General features: G+C 39.9%; 2 protein-coding genes and 1 long non-coding RNA gene across 3 annotated transcripts in view; 2 read left to right on the top strand and 1 right to left on the bottom strand.

Annotated features, from left to right (window-relative positions):
* Positions 1-2482, bottom strand: part of LOC124274263 (exocyst complex component 1-like) — a 28702-nt gene extending 26220 nt beyond the window's left edge. Inside the window, 4 exon segments of the mRNA XM_046709605.1 lie at positions 415-510; positions 961-1094; positions 1441-1581; positions 2376-2482. Of these exon segments, the coding sequence (XP_046565561.1) occupies positions 415-510; positions 961-1094; positions 1441-1564 (354 nt within the window). The 5' untranslated portion in view covers positions 1565-1581; positions 2376-2482.
* Positions 2483-2501: 19 nt separating this feature from the next.
* Positions 2502-8333, top strand: LOC124274262. Its single transcript, XM_046709604.1, has 7 exons — positions 2502-2942; positions 4345-4424; positions 5291-5400; positions 5564-5636; positions 6275-6354; positions 6925-7003; positions 7259-8333. Exons 1-7 carry the CDS (start codon positions 2647-2649, stop codon positions 7438-7440), a joined length of 900 nt encoding a protein of 299 aa, XP_046565560.1. The 5' UTR covers positions 2502-2646; the 3' UTR covers positions 7441-8333.
* Positions 8334-11017: 2684 nt separating this feature from the next.
* On the top strand, positions 11018-15065 carry LOC124274264. Its single transcript, XR_006897902.1, has 3 exons — positions 11018-11111; positions 12394-12547; positions 13467-15065. It is a non-coding gene; the product is annotated as an uncharacterized LOC124274264 (long non-coding RNA).
* Positions 15066-16544: the final 1479 nt, after the last annotated feature.

Below are 16544 nucleotides of genomic sequence, written 5' to 3'. Positions count from 1 at the left end.
GATCAATTATATACAGCTGTGTATGTTACAATGCATTTACTGACTGTTTGGTGAAATAAATTGCAATGATTTCATCAAAATCAAGAATCTCTGCAAAACCCACAAGACCCAGCTGTTAAATGTTTCCCCTGCTACTGTGGCTGTGGTACTGTGATACTGTGGTACTGTGATACTGTGGTACTGTGGAACTGTGATACTGTGGCTGTGGTACTGTGGTACTGTGATACTGTGGTACTGTGGCTGTGGTACTGTGATACTGTGGTACTGTGGCTGTGGTACTGTGATACTTTGGTGAAATAAACTGCAATGATTTCATCAAAATCAAGAACCTCTGCAAAACCCACAAGACCCAGGTGTTAAATTTATTTCCCTGCTACTGCGGCTGTCGTGCTGTGGTACTGTGTCATTACGTACCCTCCACAAGCAGGCAATAAATGACTCCTTTTCATCTATGCTGCTGGCCACCCACTTATACAGCTTCTCAAAGTTCAGGTCAAATTCAGCGGTCTCCTGAAATAGATATCAGTCATCTAGAGGATGATCAGTTATCACACAGAATCAGAACAATTGTTTTAAACATACTAACATGTGTATGTATGAACAAATTCAGATGCATAAGTTGTGGTGACTCTAAAGGCAAAGACTTTACAATATAATTGTTCACATAAAATTTCTCCCAAATGTGTGAAATGACATGACATCACAAGAATATTAATCTTAAGTTTAAATATTCTACTGAACAAAAGATACCATCTAACATGTTTGAATATCAGCAAGTTGTGGTTTGGAGGCAAACTTATCACTTGTTAATTAGAATTTTTTAGTGCATAAAATGCATAGTAGCTATCATTTACTACAAAGAAAGAGATATACTTATAATAATTATAACATCATATTTCATGATGTATAAGCAATTGTATTCCCAGCAGAAAGCAGTGCTTTTCCAAATTAGATCCTTACTTTGTTGGCATTCTTCCCATCAACCACCTTGAGGTCTCTGAGGAGCCATGACAGCTTCTTCTTGTACGACTCTCCTCTGTCAGCCTTCTTCACCTGATACACACGGGCCTGCACAGGGCTCTCTGTGGTGTTCACTGAAATCAACATACACTGCAGGAACAAACTCTATCACATTAGACAGAAACCAAACAATGGAACATGTCCACACTTATGTTGTGGAATCTATTACAAAATATGTTGTTTAGTGAATCTAAGAACATAAATGTCTGAATGAAAAATTCAGTCAAAACAGTGGACTAAGTTAGTCTGAAAACACCTTGACTAGACAATTACTGACTCACAGTTTCAATGTATTTAACAAACATTTAGGTCAAGCTGAAAGTTTTAGAATGACTCCAAAGCATCATTCTCATTATGGATCACAGACATTTCCATGATCTGTCAATCACTGATCTGTATCTCTGATCATCTACAACTTACAGACAGCACAGAGGAAACTCCCTTTCTTTTTCTTTGGGGCTTTAAACACGTAAATCAGCCCAATCAACCGTTCATCATTTGGAAGGAAAAGGTCACGGTTCAGTGTGTGTTTAATGGCTGCCATTGTCAGGTGTCATCAACCTGCATCAGAACAAACATGGTTTATATCAGGATAATACCATATGTTTCATACAATTCATCAGAAATCCAAAATATAGTCGTCTGAAAAATATTTAGCAAAGAGTCAATTCATCATTTGTTTTTCTTTTCTATCTTGCTTAGTAACATTAAGACCACACCAAAGACATAAGCCATAAAAATCATCAAACCACTGCAACACAAGAAACCCATTCTTGTGTCTCGAAGGAACATGACTGCATCATATTTGCCAACGGTACGTATACAAATGGTATGTACACATTGATAAATAAAAACCATTTTCTCTATATCCGAGCTTACATTTAAAGCTTGCATAACACTGCACCAAAAATCCAAATAGTGAATAAATGTTGTTTCATACAAGACTGTAGAAAACACCTAATTTACCTCAGGAAAACAAACCTAAACTGTGGGCCAAGGCAAATAAGATAGACACGACTGTCGCCGAATGATCGTTTCTGTTAAAATATTAAACAGATTGAGAGTAATGGCAGTACACGGTAGCCCTGCTCTGATCACATTAAGACACCATTATAACAGAACCTGTACGCTGTTTTCATAAATTCATGTTGGACAATGAATCTTGTTTAAAGTACGATACTCCACTCAGTGCATTGCACTGTCAATAGTGTCATCCGAACTTGCAGACGATTTTTCAAGTGTATGCGTAATTGTTATCCTATCATTCGGTCTCGCTGCATGACAAATGCGAAAAACAATACCTACAATTCAACATGTTGAACATTAAATATCGTCATGTAAGCGACCAAACTTACTCATTTCTCATCGATAATCCGGAACAAACATGATTAATAATGTTCTCAATCTAATGCGGAAGCAGGATTACTCCCCTTTCAGTGTTCGATGCGCACGCACCATACACTTTCGCGTACCTGCTTCCTTCCGATCGTTGCCTGGCGATTGTAAACAAATCGTATTGAAGAGCGGTTAGTTGGTCATTGTTTGAACCAACCAGCCGTGATCTTGTCTGTGGAGTGGATCACATTACGGGTTTAACGAGAGACATTTGACAGATACTGACTGACAATGGCGACGGGGCATATTCTGCCCGGCTATGGGGACCCAGTCTCAAGACTGAGGCGCGTGAATTCGACGGGGTACCCCCTTGACAGTAACACTCTGCTGCAGATGGAGGCTAATTACAAACTCAGGGACCTTGATTTCGACAGAATTCGGGCACAGGCGCGTCATATGTGGTCGAGGAGGGATAGGGAACCGACAACCTACAACCACTTCCATTCAGGCCAGGAACTGCCTCCAGAGGAACAGACAAGATCCAGACCTACATCGCCAACAAGGAGGAACAAGCCGCATCCACCGTCGTAAGTCTACTAACATTTACTGCTAAAGAAATATGCCATGAAATAATTGTTGATGGGTTCGACTCGACAGTACCATTTGGTGTCTGTGCTGTGTAAAGGTGACAAAGATCCTGAGCTGACACTTAACATTAGGCCTAGGATCACTCGAAAACTCTTTGGTGCATTCCTCTATTTAATCTGCAGGTAATTATAGCATTAATAAAAGTATTAAATGATCATAATCACAATCAAGATATGAATATAGCACTAGTAATTAGTAACTAAGATTAACTGTTCGCAATCGCTTTTGGAGACTATAAAACATAATTGTTATTGGAATTAGGTAAATTTTTGAAATTCTCTGGTTAAGCGGCGGCAGAGTGTTCCATAGTAAAGGATATGCTCATGCTAAAACAGCGATCTTCAGAGTTATTGGTCTGTAATGCGTGAACTCAGATTTATATTTTGAATTAAAAGGACTGATCAATGACAGTCCTAAATAAATAACTCTTTCAGAAGTAGCCCCGAAATGGTAAGTCGTTATCAATAGATGTGTCACAACTCGTGTTCTTCCAATATCTAGATGCCAATCAAAGACAACGCTTGTTTATTTAACCATGAAGAAATGGAGTTATATTAAGTTTCAACCTATAACTGTACATGAGAGGTGTGTATTTCTAGATAGCGCCCAGTGCGTGTTGATATTACCTGTATTATATTCACGTGAAGTCGTCCCCTGAGTTAATCTTCTATCACTGGTGTTAACACACACAGACTCTGTTCGGCTGCCTGATAAGTAGGGTGATACCGTTGTTAGAACACTCGAGGGATTAGCAAATAGTACAGAGGGTATATTATGGCTAATATATCTTGCCCCCGATCAGAATGAGAATGACACACAACGTCTGTGATAGGTAGAGCCTTGAAACCCCACACAGCCGATCATGCTGTACCGGAATCTCGCATGTGTACGACTGTACATCTAGTGCCAGAGTACATACGTGTATACGAAGTGGTGTAATTTTTAGAAGTTCATGAGTTGACTACATAGAAAATGATAATAACATGAAGTAGCATGAATACTTACTTATTCGGCTTACCTTCGGTTTGAGAGTATTTGTATCCCTTTGGTATTGATACCCTATGGTTAACCTTGTTGAATTTAAAATGAAAACTGTAGCTGACTCTTTACACCCTAATAAACTCAAACTTACATTAATTATGGCAATCGAAGTATGGGAGGGTGACGCCTCATATGAATAAGGTAATGTAGTGATTTGTGGTAGTATTGGTACTTTTTTATATAGACTTTCGCAATTTATTCAAGCCTCTATTCAGAAAGTTGTATTGAAGTGGGGATGTAATACTGTCATATATCTTATGTCCATGCATATTATAACTTGAGTTTACTTTACTGTTGCAGAGTTTTCCTCACCAACCGACTCCATTACATTGAAGGCTACCACAACCCGGACACGACGCTGGGGAAACAGTGCTACAGAAGTAAGCTGCCATTAACACGTCATTACCGTATGGTGTCAGTAAACGTGTGGTGCTATTAACATACGGTGTCTTTAACGTACGGCGTCAATAATCTGTGGTGTCATTAACATATGATGTCATTAACATGTGGTGCCATTGACGTGTGGCGTCACTAACGTATGATGTCATTAACGTGTGGTGCTATCAACTTACGGTGTCATTGACGTGTGGCGTCACTAACGTATGATGTCATTAACATGTGGTGCCATTGACGTGTGGCGTCACTAACGTATGATGTCATTAACATGTGATGCCATTAACGTGTGGCGTCAATAATATGATGTCATTAACATGTTGTGCCATTAACGTGGCGTCATTAATGTATGATGTCATTAACATGTGGTGCATGTGGTGCCATTAACGTGTGGCGTCACTAACGTATCATGTCATTAACATGTGGTGCCATTGACGTGTGGCGTCAATAACGTATGATGTCATTAACGTGCGGTGCTATTAATTTACGGCATCATTAACGTACGGCGTCACTAACGTATGATGTCATTAATGTGTGGTGTCATTAAGGTAGGTATCATAAACGCGTGTTGTCATTTACATGTAGTGTCATTAACGTATTCCACGGTACTGTGTGGCATATACATGTACATCTTTTACAAAATTAACATATGTTTAATACAAAGTAACGTCGACATTAGCTTAAATAACCACGTGTCAAGGCATTGATGTTGCCTAACAGCCTTCGATAAATGGCTATCGAAACGTATTTCATGGTGTTTCAATGGTTTTTAATTTGTTTTTAAAATTAAGTAACAGATGCTGCAGATATGTTTATATTCAAATGCGTTTCAGTCGTACAATGTGTGTTGCAGTCGACGCTAGTCTCCCGCCGGAAGAGCAATATCAACGACGTCAGACACGGCGTAAATACGTCGCCGACCGCCCATCCACGTCACTGATAAACACATACAAGGATCAATATGTACGTATATGTCAGCCAGGGTGTGTAATAGTCTATTCTGAATCATTTTTACATTTTGTGGTTTCGCTTGTTGTGATCTCTGCCAGCGCCTTAAACTCTTTGCCGTTGAGTGTTCCATGAGCAAGTCTGTTAATTTCTACGACCCCATCACTCTATCCCACAGGGAATGAAGAATTTCCTGGATCCCGTTACCGCCCAGGGAGCGGAGGCGTGGCTCAAGATAGCGGATGATAAAGGTGGGATATAAATTGTTATATACTATCACCTACGTTTGTAACGAACACGCATATACCGAACTGACGGATATAACGAACTACTTTCTAGTCCAACCCACTTGCTGTAGGTTTTGGTTGTATCAGGAACGCAACAGTAAAGTAAACCCAGTTTGTAATATACACGGAATTAAAGTATTCTAATCTCTTTCAATAACATACCGAACTGAAATTAGTGGTCCCTCAGAGTTCGTTATAACCGATGTTTATTGTATTACTCATGCTTTGATTACTGACTGTCAGTAATCTGATACAAAGTAATCGGCGATGTTCCAATGACCATCATGTCTTGTTCGTCCTCTATCCAGTATTGTTGACCACAATTGCAGAGTGGCTTCAATAGAGTGGCTTCAATATCACCAAATACTGGAAACCGTGATTTAATATCATATATACGTCAAGCTATTCCACACGATTCCCTGAAGGTCGTAAGAGGCTTATGACTTGGTTTATGTTATCGTATACGAGTTGCGTAGATTCATGCTGATTACGTCAATCACAGTTTTGTCTGATACATGTTCAATTCCGTGCGGCATTAAACACCAAAACTAATCACACATTAAAACAACTTCGTATTTGACTTTGGTTCGGTGTGTTGACAGACAAGGATGACGTCATGATGGCGGTACAGGGAAACCGTCAACAGGAAGTCTTGCAGGCGAACAGAGACGCCCTCAGACAGGTAGCACTGTACTTATATCTGTGTGTACTTGTAGTATCTGTGAATGTCATACATTGATAGAATTTCACTGCTGAAAAATGGAAACAGTTCCAGTGGCTTTAAATTCAGCCCATGATTGATCAGTACTGAGTTGCATAATTGCAGGTGTATGTAGGTGTGTGACATTTCACGGTGACACTTCTGTAATTAATGCTGAACGGGTTTAAACGGTACTCCCTTGGCAGACAATCTGATCCAGAGTTGTACATGTATGTCTGCCTATACCCGTGCTCACAGGTTTTACAACTCTTGACATATGTTACGTGATTTTTCAACCCTGTTTCATAGTAGATAAGGTAGTGTAGTGGTGAAGGCGTTATGCTATTATACAGAATACTAGTGTTCGATTCTGCAGGTGGGTACAATGTGTGAAGCCCATTTCTGGTGTCTCCCGCCGCGATATTGCTGGAATATTGCTAAAAGCAGCGCAATACCCCACTCACTAACACTCCACGATGTTCTACGTTATTTGTATTCCATGTTGATATATATCACGTAAGCGCATTCTACGTTAATCTACCAATGTTGCAGCCATCACCGTCCATGGCCCCACGACCCAACACAGCCTACCCGTCACTCAACAGGTTCCTGAAGTACGCCGGAGCCACGGGTATGGTGTTCGGACAGACTGACAAGTCACTGATCAGAGAACAAAAAAGAGTCATCATTTTTCTAAAATTCCCTTTTACAATTATAGTTACATATGTACTGCAACTTCATCCCAAGATATATGCTTAAAATTACATATTGCAACGCGTACATTCATTTTTAGTAATCCGTGAAAACGTGATTTCTGTCAAAACTTCAGCTGCACAGAAAACAACAGCCTGCCTATAAATGTATGTAGAAAAACCTTTCATTTCAGAATCTAGCTCAATGGCTCCTCTTCTGAGACCTCCACACGCTATCATTGGCTACAGCGGGGACATGAGGTCACGTGATATCGAGACGACTAGACGAGTGCGGGTATTGGCTGATTCTGGTCGCGGTGACTTCCTGCTGCATCCTGATTGGCCACCAACCCTACCCCATCATCGAGTACCTTGACCGCAGGGAATCTCCTGTCTAGACCTTACTGCTGACTTGTAGATAAAATTGTTCAGTTTGTTGAAAGCAATGACAAGTAGTGACATGACTAGAATACTTATGAACCCCCAACGTGCGTTGTAGAATAGTTCCAGGAAGCCTGTATCAGAATTGTAAACCCAGTTTGTGCCCAATCCGTCTTAGACAGACTCCCAGTCAGAACGAACCGCATGTATCAAAGACCTTGATGAACCAAAGACACCATTGTTGGTAGATATTTAGATTTCATTTTATGAGAATACAATTCTCGTACATTTGAAATAGACAATACAGCATTATACTTCCTCACATCTATATTGACAAACCAAGAGTGTTTTAATACATTTACACGTACGTTTCTTTGTTCTTTGATGAGCAAGCCAAAGTGTTTTATGTGATCGTAGGAGAGGTACTATTGTACATTTATACACTGCTTTGTGTATGCCTTGTTCGATATGTAAGCGTGTATACAGGTAACGCCGAACTTTAAATCTTAGTCATAGTGTAAGCATATACTGTGGAACTGTCTGACCAAATTATGAAGTCTGCTGCAGGACAATGTGTGTCACACGTAAGGTCCTCATTGTCACGCTCCCGAAACATGACAGTTTGGCCTTTCACCTTCAATCAGCTGAGCGCCCATGCTTCTTCCGGAAGTGATGGAAACACACCACGTTAAGTCCTGTTGTTTGTTGTTACTAATACACCAGGCAACGACCCGAGCAGTGTGTGTTGTGTAGATATACCCGGATATGTACAAGAACGCGTATACTCTATTTAGGTATATGCTAAGGCATTATGGTAATAATACACCCAGCATTACTGTACTTACTCCAGTATTACTTACTCCATGAGTATTTTGTAGTTAATACCTTGAACCCATTAGGGCTGGGACGGGTACTCGGGTACTCGAATCCGGGTCGGGTACACCTGGAATCGAGTCCTATTTCTAGGAATCGAGTACCCGGAAAGGGAGAGAACTCTGTAATGACAAGGGCAGATAATAACTTGTCTTTTTCATAATTGACGTAACACACATTTACAACATTAGTATTGTCCGAAGGTTATTATTAACGACTGTAATTTATCTACGCATGAGCGGCGGGAACGAAAAGTTCTGTGTTTTAACGAGGAATGTAAGTAATGCTGATACTCTTTATATTGGTTAAATAGACGAAAAGTAATTAGCCTAAGATCTGTTTTAATGTCTTATTGCCAACCTTTCAAGTTTCTATAATAATCTCTGTCAACCCGTGATTGAATATTCAGACAGTTGACAGAAGCGCTGTATTCCTTACATTTCCGGGTACTCGATTCCGATTCGGGTAAGCACATGCGGGTACTCGATTCCATTTATTCCTACCCGTCCCAGCCCTAGAACCCATGTATTATTGCTTCCCCTTGTCATACAATGGTGATGATGGCTGACGAAGATATCACTATGACCACCGACAAGACCCAAACACTATTTTGCCAAAATGAATTCACAGAAATATTCTGTTGATGCGAGCTTTTTTTAAAAATAGAAAGTATGTTTTGTAATACCCTTTTAAAATGGTGTCTTCTTCGTTTTATTGAATAAAGGATATGAAAGATTATGAAACGTGTTAGATTTCGTTTTCAAATTTAAAACGTCAACGCTTGAGAATAAAGGTTACTTGTTTCGGTTGTCTGCCGAAACAGGGGCCATAGGGAATATGAAAGGTAAATGGCGCTGACAAGTATATGAAAGGAGAACTGAAAATGAGTGATGATGCCTCCTAATAGACTAAGGCTTAGTCTCTGAATATATATAATTTTGATAGTAACAAAGAAGCCCATTTATATTGAAAAAGAGTCCTAGGGAGACCAGAGATTCAGAACCTGAGGAAATCTAGACTTGCTTTATGTAGAGATTTAACACTGCAGAGAGGGTTTGGCAGCAGGGAAAATACTGTGGTTCAGGAACAGTGAGACAGACTACCATCCACAAAGTTACATATGCTCGACGCCGCACAAACCATGGCAGTAGTAGTCATGTATGGACTACTGAAAATTAGTGATGACACCAGGTGTTCATGGAATGGTAAGCATGTCCTGCATTGTCATGTCCTGTCATTCACACAATTGGCATAATGGAGTAAGTATTTATTGCCAAACGTACTCCATCCGCCCCCCTCCTTTACCATATGACGGCGGAATGTAAACAAACCAGACAATCAAGTATTTAAACCACAAAATGCAGTTACACGGTAGTACATTTATGGGTATATACGTCTAGTGATGTTGTGGTTCTAAAAAATGCCCATTTCTTTCATGACACCCATATTCTACATGTTAGAATACTTATCTTCATGAGGGTTGCAGATAAGTATGTGTTACTGCTGTCAGGGTTCCAAATTGTATCCTCAAGTTGTTCATGGATACAAAATTAAAGGAGCTGTCCAGCGGTAATGAACAATTCTGAAAACACCAAGGCAACAATATCACCGGAGTTGGGAAAACCACGAGCTTCAATCGACATCCGACCCGAGACGATGGCAAACATGACACTACAGACCCCAGCGCTGGCAACCCGACCGTTAACGCAACGCAACTACAGCTAATCCTGACAACGATATTCAGCCCCACCCATCATAGTACGTCTTGTCCATATTGACCAAAAAAACTAATAAATTGAACATTTTGGAACTTTGCATTAGAAATACAGAGGCAAATTCGAATGATGATGAAAAGTCAAAGACTTGAAAGACCAACAGAGTACGTATTGTTTGTAGTCTAACAGAAGTCCATGATGCCAATAAAAACTGGAAAAGAAGAACTTCAAATATAACTGCTGAGTCCGACAAACTTCGTTTAATAATTAATGAATAAGCAAAACCATAATGATATTGGCTTTTAGTACATGATGCATTAAACAAGTAAGTTAGCGTTACGGAGCATGGGTTTTGGCTCGGAATCGCAAAATCACTAGCTTCGACTTGTTATGTACTATGTGCAGAAGTTCAGAACACACAAGTAAAGACAACATAATTCGTTTGTTTTTTCAGCTCAAAGAATGACAGTTTGAAGGTTCGCGGCCATAGATGACACTGCTAAACATTGTGCAAAGAATGTTTGTTTACAAAATGGCTTCATCTGGTTCACCTGTCGTGACTTTACGAACGCTCTGTGAATCGGGACCCTGATCTGGTCAATGACAATCAGAATACTATTCAAAGATCTGTCTGGGTCGTCTTAAAAGAGTCTACCTATTACCCCGTTATCATTCGGGGGAAGGGAATAACACAGGAATTGACAAATTTGGAGTGCATTATTAATGTTAAATTCGGTTGACAAGCACAAATACATAAGTCCGGACAAAGACCGGTTGCCAGACAAAGGGGCGTTGCCAGACACATAGGTGACTTCCCGTTGCTATGTAGCTAAAACGATACTGCAACGCCACGTAAAATCCCACTGGCGTAAAATCCCATTCATCTTTTCGAAGGTAAAACACCCCACCGTGCTATACAAATATATACAAAAGGCAAGGTCGGCTACCCAGACATATCATATGTCATATGCATGCTGTTAGTAAATACTGCGGGGTGAAACGGACATGCGCAGTTCTGTACTTAGCTACAGAGCTTTGAGCACTATTTCGTTTGATCCGACATACATCTCAGAGACAGGTAAGGAATCAGCAATGTGGCAGTTTTCTGATGTTGTGTAAGAAGTACCTGTTATATTGAGGGCGAAACACACGAATGTAGCTCAAACATTCCTACATACAGGGGCTGTAACATTTGCTTATTGATTCGGGGTAACCTTGATCCTGCCACCTAGACGAAATGGCGACCGACACAAGTGACGTCATATGTTATAAAACAAGGTGTGATAGCCAAGGACTTTGTGTGTTCCTTGTTTAACGCTGTCTACAGCTACATGACGGAATAATGATGAACACCGAACAACTAGGATACATGTACATGCCTGATAACCCGATCTATTCACGCCCTACTGTAAGCATGGGCTGTGAAGGACATTTTATCCGGAGCGGTAATCCAGGAAGTATATACTCAGATGCATGACGACCCTCCGTACTATCCCCTAGCCTGAAATACGTAACACAACATACCATTATAACCTGATGTAAGATTTTTACAAAACACACATACCATACAATACTGTTATACCATAACATGTTTAAATTGACTTCATAACATAACCTAACATAACACTTTTTTTAACATAGAATACAACATAACATACACAGGAGAGGTCAGCACAACATAACTTTATGACATAACTCAACAAAACTTTATAATAAATTTACATATGGAAATGATCTCTTTTCCAGAATAATTCTATTATAAATAGGTGGGGGATCTCCAGGTTCTTAGTTTATCGGGGCGGTGGGGTAGCCTAGTGGTTAAAGCTTTGGCTCGTCACGCCAAAGACCCGGGTTCGAATCCCCACATGGGTACAATGTGTGAAGCCCATTTCTGGTGTCCCCTGCCGTGATGTTGCTGGAATATTGCTAAAAGCGGCGTAAAACCAAACTCAGTCAGTCAGTCTTAGTTTATTAGTTCTTAGTTCATCAGTTATGTATGTCACGACAACTGAAAGATTCTGGTGATAAGTAAAACATATGTACCCATGAACTTGAAGTGTAAGCTGTTCTAAAATGGAATCAATTGATTACAACACCCAAATCGCCAACGAGCAATGCGTCCGTGTGGGAAATGTCGGAAAGCGCACGCAAAATCTCTAAATCATCCTCACAGTCTGGAATGTCCGCTCAAACAGGTTCTACAGGGCGCAACTGTCAAATAGTGACGACAATTATACGACTAGACTACTTAAGCTGGTCATATCCTTTCCTAGGAAAACTGGTTGTTGACTTCAGAAGAAGAGAAGGTATACTGTTAGAACCTGGAAATCACCGTTTATGTAACTGAACTTTATCCCCAGAACATGTCCTGTAATGACGATGGAGGTATGGGGACGAAGGACATGAACGTGACCCAGATTGGGTCGAACAATGAGGTTTGGATACAGAGAGTGATGGGGGACGTCTGCATTATCTTGATGAACGTCCCGCCGGCAGACCTGAAGCAGGCCCAGAGTAAGTACAAACTGAAAGATTAGAAGACATTTTATTCAAGTCCTTCAAATTCACTTTGTTGTTAAAGGAGATCAACTGAATATAAACTGAACTGTTTTTCGATAAATGCCAATGTGAAAAAAAAGGTTTGTGTAAAAAGAAATAGTAATAGTAATAGTCCGCTTATATGGCGATCATATCAAGGAACATTGCCCACTCACGGCGTTACGTACATCACTATCCCCGTTCACAGGACCCTATCGTACTTTCCGATACTTTTTAAACTCCCTGGGGATCATACATCCATGCTGCCAGTTAGGCGCAATGAACTAAACACTCATATTGCCAGCACATGGGTACCCGACCCATTCTGTGTGTCGGTGGTAGTATTTGATATTATATTCATGATCAATTATTCATGATCAGAGCCCGGTCCATTTTCTTCCAAGTGAACTGTTTTTATTGGATGGTGTAGTTTCTACTGTTTGTTGATTTCACAGGATGGGATCCTTTAATTGCCCGAATCCCACTACCAAGAGTTATCTCCTGCCAAATGTCATATTATGTGTTTATATCTAGGATAAGTTATTATTTGACAAAAAAAAGCAAAACGTTTTCAGGTTCGAGAAGCGTGAATGTGGTCTGCACGTTTAGAGACATATTGTGGTAGTTTGGGAAGTGATTATGTCAGTTTTACTCGTTAAGCAAATTTGTCTGTGTTTAATAGTATTTTATTCTTTGTGCCTTTGATGTTAGAAAGACAGGTGGTGTTTGACCAGACCAGTAAATAAAGTACAATTGTTTGAGGCATTTATTTTGTGTATGCAATACCGTCATTAGAATTTCGGTTACACTTCGAAATGTACTGGTTATACACACGGTCGTAATATTGCTGTTAAAGTGGCGTAAAACTAAACCCACTCACTCACCTTTGTTTCAGATTCTGTGGCAAATGGTGAAGTCCTTGGCAACTTGCTTTCGAGAGTGAAGATCAGCTGCCTGGGAAAGCGGATGAAACGCAGACCAAGGTCAGCACCAGGAGGGACGAAATTCCACATGACTCTGAGAAGTCATTGTAGAGGTCCATAGATGATACATACCTGTATTTAAGCAAAAACAAACACGAAAACAAAAACAAAAACGGTCCTTGATGGTGCATACCTGTACTCGAAGAAAAACAAAAGTGTGAAAAAAACACACAAAAAACCCCAAGCATTTTTGGGGGTGGAGTGGTGGTGCCAACAGAGATACTATTTTGTCGGTCACTGTCACAGTGAAAACGCACCACCACCCCTCTCATACAGCAAGGTCTTGCAGCTAAAGCCAAGAAAGTACCCATTGCTGAGAGTCTGAAGTATTGTTCAGAAACAGGTAACAAATGTATGTCGCTAATGCTGTCCAAAACAGGTGGTACCCACAAAAGTGGTATAAATACGCCTTAGACCGCGACACTAGCCAAAGGACCGTCTGCGCCTATAGATAGCTATACTGAACAAAGACACTATATTTCCTTGATCAGTATATGTTCGGAAACAGGCCAACAACAAACAAAAAAGGGAAAAAAAGACTCATAGTGGAAAAAAAAGCAAAAAAAAGCGAATGATTTTCATGCATGTTGTTCCTACATTTAGTTACTAGCTTCAGTGTTGTTTTTAGAATCTATGTAGATGATCCACATGTGCACTGGTCCATCGACTTGTGTCGACCAAATCGGGCTTTTACATAATGTCCGTTGTCAGTTGGGACTGGACTATTTCTTAGTCACATAAGTATATATTTTATTTATATGATCCTTACTGGCTTATCCCAATATTTCTTTGATTGGCAAAGGCATTCAGTATTAAAATGTCACATTTTGGCATCTGATATGAGAAAAGGCTTTGAAAATTATTATGACGATAAATACTTAAATCAAATAAAGCGTTATGGAAAAGTATTGAAGTAGCCTGAAGTACAATTATGAATGATTTGCCGGGCCATCTAATACAACTGCCTATGAACAAAAAGACAACCTTCATTCGTTTTCATTCCGTTTCGAGAATGAAGATGTCGTGCTTGTTCATGGGACATGATTTAAGGAATACAGTTCGCTCAACCCCAATGTATAGTGTAATCAAGTACACTTTTGCCCTGAACTATTATAGTGAAAGTACGAGGACGCTTGCGTTCGAGTGATTTAACATTTTATCAGTGTGTTATGCAAACCATTAAACAGGGTGCTACGGAGTAGTTTACTGTAGTAGTTTACTGTAGGTGACTAGGATAACCTGAACTATTTGTATAACATGTGTCACATGAGAAAAGGAGGACAGTTTATAGGACTTTTTACATGGTATTCTTTCTAAACACCGATGAAATATTTGTTCAAAATTGTCACTATCATTTCACGTTAAACGATAGTTTGACTGATGTTTGATTAGAGGTACATTTCTTTGTAATGCATTACACTGACGACGGTTGTCCCACAACATGTCTTTTTTTGCTTTTTTTTTGGTTGCCTTGTACGGAATTACTACGGTAATAAAATGTACAAAACAAACATTTGTGTGTTCTTCTTTCTGGTAAAGAGCATCTCCTCGTGTGTGGACATTTCCGTGTTGTGACCTTCACCTTCACCCATAAAGAGTGTTTCCGGTAGAGCAGTGGGCATCATTTTCCTTGTTTGTTGTTTAATACCGCAGGCAGCAATCTTCAACCTGTTCTCAAACTGTGAAGGACCGAGTTTCCACCAGACAAGATAGTGATTGCCATGCATGGTGATCATCGATAGAGGCAGTGGATCCCATGATATATGTGGTACAGTATCAGATAGGTCATCTAGCCTCTAAACCTACACAACCTCCATGATGGCCACCTGTCACAAGAAAGGTGGAAAATAGAAGCCTTCTTACCTTGAACGGAAGCATCCATGTTACTGTTAATTAGTAACATGATGACATTCCAAAGGGTGCTGCGTCATTGTGATAAATGAGTAGATGTGAACCATCGTACATTTGTAAAAATGTTCAAAGACCAGGGTTAAGACTGGTCTTCAGCAACTCATGTTTGTCGTAAACGGAAGTTGACGGGTTTGGGTGGTCAGGAACACATATTGCTTGATTCATGTCATCGTAACCCAATTGCACAGTCGATGCACATGATGTTGATCACTAGATTATCTAGTCAAGACACGAATATTTACATACCGCCGTCATGTACTGAGATACTGCTGAGTGCGACGCTAGACAACAAACAAAGATGATCCAACGATTAATCCGAAGCTGCTACCAGTTGTTAAAGCCACAGTTGATGGCAACATCCATGAAAGAAACTTTCCAACCTTTAGGGAATTTATATGCTGAAATATTAAATGGAAATTTGCTAATTGTTTATCGACGTAACATCGTTCAAAGCAGTTTAAAGTTTTACCCATTTCTGAACGACATCGATTGAACAGAGTAATTGTGAAACTATAACCAGCTCAATACGTAGCTTACTACAGTACAGGAAAGAGACGCATGTACGTTGGTTAACGGGAAATGCTACAAATAAATTGTATGAATATAAGTTAACTTCTGCCCTGCTTTCAAAACTGAACGTATCCATGTCAAAGGGCAGCACACAAGCGCAGTCATACACAAACATATACACCAGTATCCCCCTTTGTGATCATTTCACTGCTTGGAATATTACGCCGAAGGGTCCAGTAAAATAATGGAATTTCCAGTGAAAACCTTTCACTTCAACATATCTAATTCCAATGAAGTCAGAAAGACCAGAATATGCTGGCATTAAGTAAGATGATGGAATTTCAATCAAACAGCTTTCACTTCAAGACATCTTATCCCGATGAAGTCAAAGGACTATCATTTCATAACATCCAAGAAATGGTGGCATTACTGTTCTCGATTGGAAATGATTATTGCAGTGAAACTAAGCTGGATAAACAGATGGGTTTATGGGAATTCCATATGGGTATCATTTGTAAATTCGTAGTTAATGCCTACATTTACCTGGCTGGAGAAGCGTATATTGCACA

The sequence above is a fragment of the Haliotis rubra genome, unplaced genomic scaffold (genome assembly GCF_003918875.1).
Source record: "Haliotis rubra isolate DU_JTF1 unplaced genomic scaffold, ASM391887v1 Scf1897, whole genome shotgun sequence".
NCBI classification, from domain to species: Eukaryota; Metazoa; Mollusca; class Gastropoda; order Lepetellida; family Haliotidae; genus Haliotis; species Haliotis rubra.
This window is presented reverse-complemented; position numbering and strand designations above follow the sequence as displayed.